This window comes from Colobus angolensis, unplaced genomic scaffold, assembly GCF_000951035.1.
Source record: "Colobus angolensis palliatus isolate OR3802 unplaced genomic scaffold, Cang.pa_1.0 Scaffold493, whole genome shotgun sequence".
NCBI classification, from domain to species: domain Eukaryota; kingdom Metazoa; phylum Chordata; class Mammalia; order Primates; family Cercopithecidae; genus Colobus; species Colobus angolensis.
Window position 1 is genome coordinate 1,110,009 of NW_012118410.1, and position 6,000 is coordinate 1,116,008.

Consider the following 6,000-nt stretch of genomic DNA (forward strand, 5'->3'; position numbering starts at 1 on the left):
TGCCAGTGATTAACACTAGTCTTTTTATTTTAATTGAGAAAGAAATATATATGACATCAGAGTCATTTGTTAGGCATGCCAGCTAGTGTACCTAAATGAATACACTTATTTTGGAAATAAGAAAATGAAATCTTAAATGTCAAGTCATTATTAGGGTATGCATTGGATAATATTAGATGACATATAAATATATACATAAATCTCTACATGTCTTCTGCCATTATAAAACTATATCTCCTATGGCATTTAAAGCTGCGAGTGCCATTTTATTTTAATGACCATTGTGATAAATATGCTATTTTGAAAAAATTAATAAAACAGGGATTCTTTATATTAAATTTTAAGTAACTTATCAGAATTAATTACAACACATCTAATATCAAATCAAACATAAAGAATATAGGCCGAGCGTGGTGGCACATGCCTATAGTCCCAGCACTTTGGGAGGCCAAGGTGGGTGGATCACTTGAGGTCAAAGTTTGAGACCAGCCTAGCCAACACGGTGAAGCTCCATCTCTACTAAAAATACAAGAATTAGCCGGGTGTAATGGCATGCACCTGCAGTCCCATCTACTTGGGAGGCTGAGGCACGAGAATCGCTTGAACCTGGGAGGTGGAGGTTGCAGTGAGCTGAGATTGCGCCACTACACTCCAGCCTGGGTGACACAGCAAGACTCTGTGTCAAATAAATAAATAAACAAATAAACAAACAATATAAATGTCATGTTATTTTTTCCATATGAGTTTGAATTGTAACTCAGTTATCTCTTGAATGCTTACTGTCTATCAATTATCTCCTTTACAAGTGAAACCAAAGAAGCTGATTGCAGGAAATGAATTATAACACCATCAGAAATGCACTTAGATTTAACTCTGTGGGAGAAGGAAGTCCACATGGCCACCCTCCTATTTATGCCAGATAAAATATTCCTATAGAGTTCATTTTAATACCGTACCTTTAGCACAGTCAAGAATTAGCAAAGGCTTTTACAGTAAGTATGCTAAAATGTAACTCTTCCAACGAGTGCTAAGCACTTTACCTGGATTCAACACTTGATTCTCACAAGGACCCTCACCAAAACAATGATGCTGATTTATAGAGATCCTGAGTTTAAAGAGGCTCTATCACTTTCCTGATACTTATACACTCAGTGTTGAAGCAGATATTGAACTCAAGCAGCTTGACTCCACAGTCCAAACCGAACCACATTCTATGTGTTGGAATGACCCTAACTATAAGTTCAGCAGGAGAAAGGAGGCATCATTACTTTCATTTTCACAAAGGAAGAAGTCAGAGAAAGTTTTAGCCATTTTCACAAAGATGAAGAACCATCAGTAAGTCTGCTAATGTAATGTTTCTTACTATCAAAAAATATTGCTTAAAATATCAATATAAGAAAATGATATTTAATGTAGAATTAAAAATACAATAGTGACTTTTTTCTATCCACATCACTAGGCATGTTTCAGTAAAAGTAAAAAACCATAATTATTAAAATGTCCTCATACAAATCATCATAATATATTAAGAAAAAATATAAAAATTTATTAATAAAGCACACTACTAGATGTAAAAATACGTATTTTGAGTAGCTAATGAAGGATGAGGTGAAAATGATAACCTACACTCTGAAAGCACCAAGATAGATGAGTCAAAGCTGAGACTATAAAGCTTCAAAAGAGACACTCTAGTCTTCCTCCTGAATAGGTTGAGGTATCATTTTTTTTACGGCATGTTTTCTTTCAACCTGATACAATTTGTTTAAAGGCTTCTATGCCTAGACTGTTTTAGCTGGTACAGAGGACAAAAGTGCGGTAGCCTAGGGGTCTTTAGAGATAATTCGTAAGTCCAAATTGGAAAGATATTAATTAAAACGAAAGATCTCCAGTGTGATTTTAAGTGATAGACAGAGAAACCCGAGCATTTTCACAAAAATACTTGACCTTTATACAATGAGGCTATTATAAATAGATCTTGTACATCCACTCAGTCACAATGTGATACACAAAAAAGTGTGGTGGTCAGTATCGTGATACGAACAATGACTTCTAGAGTCTCCAGCCTCACAGTTATTTTCTAAAACACAGTAAAAGATCTGGAGGCCCATTGTGAGCAAGGAGCCAGATGTAGACTTTTTGTTTCATTTGGTGGCTGGCATCTAACCACTCAAACAAGTAACTTTGAATTTACTTAATTTGAATGATAAATTTAACCTGAGTATTTTTTAGAGAAATACCTGAAAGCGACAGCAGAAGCCTCTCCCATATGTGGATACTTCTTCCGTGACAATTGCACTCTAATTTGGACAAGCAGGCTTCTGTCTCATTGGTAGGACTTTGGCCCAACATACCCACCCATCAGAGAACCCAGCATTTATGGCAACCTTGAATAAGTTTATTTAGTTATTTCAAAAGAAAAAGTGTATTTCTATGTTCCAAGGTTTTCCAGCATTTTAAGAAACAACTAAATTAGTTATTATTCTAAGAAATTAGGAGCTTACAATCTGATAGGGACTGCACAGAGTACTGCACTTCTGATGAGGGTCTTGAGCCATGAAGTGAGAATTTGAATTTTTCTTTTTCTCCATCTTTACTTCTCTTCTTCCCAATGTCTCTTGCATCTGCTTTCTCTAACATACGAAAAAAATCAAAATAAATATTTTAACTAGACAACCTCAAGCTATATTTCTTATTCAGTCATTGTCTAAAAGAAAAAAGGCCAAAATAATAGTATTATTTAAATGTAAAACTATAGCCATAATTTCTCTAAAACACAATCCCTTTAATTAGAAACACCACAATAAAGCCAGGGAGAACTTTGAAAACTGAATATATTATGAAATAAATGCAGCATTGCCTTTTATCTACTGCATATAATTTTGTTTCATGAAGATAATTATTTGAATATATTTTATTCATATAAGGTTATAGTATCAAGGTAATTTTCTCATTTTAAAAATAAAAACAAAACACAGCAAAGCCTGTACTGAAAGTTAAGTCCTAAACGTAGAGCCCTCTCAGATTTTCCTTATTTGAGTCCTCCACTTACAGGAAACACAGTTTTGTGACTCCAAAATATTTTATTGTGGAGCTCAGACTCCAACCAAAGTCCCAAACTAGCATCTTATTGCCTACATGGCTTGGGTAATAAAGCTCTTGTATCCAGAACTATTCCCACCGTTTGAATCCTCATTCATATACTCAATCTATAAAACATTCTTCTTCAACTTAAAATAATTTTCTCAAAGATTTTTTAAATTCCCTAACAAATCTCTCTCAATTCAGAGACAGAAATTATAGATTTCTGTCATTTCATTCTATGTGTCATCTGCTGAGTTTGTAATCATCATTGGTCAGGTTGCTCATTACTTATAATGTTTCTGAACATCCAAAATAGACATGTTTCATATCTTAGCTTTTTTTTTCTTTCTTTCTTTTTGACAGGCTTTCACTCTGCTTGCCCAGGCTGGAGTGCAGTGGCGCGGTCTCAGCTCACTGCAGCATTAACCTCCCAGGCTCGAGCAATTCTCCCACCTCAGCCTCCTAAATAGCTGGGACTACAGGTGCACACCACCACACCTTGCTGATTTTTCTTTTTATTTTCTTTTTTATAGACACAAGGTTTCACCATGTTGTACAGGCTGGTCTTGAACTCCTGGGCTCAAGTGATCTGCCAGCATCAGCCTCTCAAAGTGCTGGGAATACAGGCGTGAGCAACCATGCCCAGCCCATATCTTAGCTTTTTCAGTAGATTTAACACTGAAATTAGATATAAAAGTAAAGATAACTATAACTTCAATCATAGGATAAAACATTTAACCAGGAAATTTAGGTTCTTAAAAGTTTATTACCAGAATTTTATTTGTGAATTTTCTATATATATTACCTTAATTCAATAAAACTGATTTTAGGAAGCAATATTTGAGTGCATGTATAATTTTCAAATAGGACTTTAAGAGCTTTCAAACTTCTATTCAGAATTTGTGACTTAAAAATAATACATAATAAAAATTATAAATAGAAGAAAATCAAACTGTCTCACATAGAAATTTGGATAGTATACAGCAGTGCTCACCGAAATGTGTTTTTGCCAATACCCTATATAAGGATTGCTCCTCTGTCATTTCATCCCACCCATCTGGCAAAACCCCACTCTGAATAAACTTGGCAGCTGAGTCCCACTGGAAGTAATCCTCCTGTCGTTCTGCAAACCTTGCCACATCTATTTTAAATCTCTGCGAGAGTCTACATCTTCCACCTCCACCTCACTTTCAGCTCATAACTAGGTTGTATATAAACAAAAAGTAGAAGTCTTTGGTCTGAAGTCCTCATCTTCTCCTACCAAACCTGTTTACCCACCTACACCTGTATCCACTCCCCCATGACCTGTGTCCACCTATGAGAATGGAGGAGCCATTGCTCTCCCTGGGTTGGCCCAATCCCCCTGGAGCTGTGGTGTGGAACTTGTTCCTTCTTCTCAGAAAATGTATACTATTGCAGTCATCTCAGTGGAATCTTCTCAGTCACTACTTTAAAAAACTCAATTCTCCTTCACGAGATTCACAAATACATATTCTGTCTGCATCCCACATTTTTCCCTATCAGTTTCCACTTTGCAATTTCCTGTTCCTCAAGGCCAAGCTTCACACAATGTTGTTTATACATTATTTTACTTCCCACTTCCTTCTTACTCCCCTCCAATGTGTCTTCTACTCCCATCACTCACAAGTGCACAATGACCTCCATATCACAAAATATAATTGAGAAATTTAAATTTTCATCATAGTTCATCTTCCCACCATATTTAATACAATCTCTGGTTCTTGGAACTTTTTCCAAGGACTTTTTCCAAAGGAACTTTTTCCTTTGGCCCCGATGTCAAAATACTCTGCTGATATTGTCCCTGCTCCTCTGGCCGGTCCTTACTCTTCATGCAGCAACTCGTCATTTTATATCAACCTCTTAGATGTTCTGCTTCTTCAGGACTCAGTCTCAGCCTCCCTCATCTGCTCACTCTATACTGTCTCTTTGGGAAATATCATTCTTGGTTTAATTTTGCATGCATTTGTTAATGACCAAGTGTATATCACCAGCCTAGGAGTCTTGACATGAAAAATCAACTAGGTTGTCTTAAAGGCACCTCAATTTCAATATATTCGAAATCATTTTGTGATCTCTCCTAAACAGTACCACCATCTATCGTGCTTTGCAGCTTGGAGTTCTACCAGTCATCATTGTCAATTCTGCCACTTTTTACTTTTTTAAATAGGAGAAATATGTGTTTAATGGAAATTCAGAGCTTAATGTATCTTCCTAAATTAATATTAGATTAATTTAGTAGCATCAAAGTAGAGAATTGCCTTAGATTTTTAAAGAAAGCAAAATGTGGAATAATAATTAGCATACAGTAAACACCGTTATAAGTCCTAAAGTCCTGGAAAAGAAAGATCTTAATTACATGGCAGTTGTCACAAAAACTTAAGAAAGGATAACGACAATAAAGATGTATTTCTTAGGGAAGCAGGAGGCTCAGAGGCCCTGAGAAACCCCAACTTAAGTTCACCTCCATCTTTAGACTAACAAGACACATTTCGTGCCAGTCATGACCCACAGTCGTTACATGTTTATAGCTGAAGATACAGCCTAATGATACCTGCAAGGGACACACTCCTACAACAGCAGAATGTCCAGATGTGCCAATACCCATAGCAATATGTCCATATGTCCCAATGCCCATAACAATGTATGCTTTCAAGATAATTATTGTTATGCTTTGATGTACTTAATGCACTAAAATGTCAAGTTTAACTTGCTTTAAATCAATAGAATACTACATTTTGTCATGTTGTCAGGACAGCTTAGCTTAGCTTGGCTTTTACATAGATAAGATTCCTAGATAAGAAAAACTGGGCTGGGTGCAGTGGCTCACACCTGTAATCCCAACACTTTGGGAGGCTGAGGCGGGTGGATCACCTGAGGTCAGGAGTTCAAGACCAGCCT

At 36.2% G+C, this 6,000-nt stretch overlaps 1 protein-coding gene across 1 annotated transcript in view; it reads right to left on the reverse strand.

The window, feature by feature from the left end:
* Positions 1–6,000, reverse strand: part of ADGB (androglobin) — a 249,984-nt gene that overhangs the window by 157,166 nt on the left and 86,818 nt on the right. Inside the window, exon 9 of the mRNA XM_011959441.1 lies at positions 2,502–2,630. Coding sequence (XP_011814831.1) covers positions 2,502–2,630 — 129 coding nt within the window. The remainder of the gene's footprint in view (positions 1–2,501; positions 2,631–6,000) is intronic.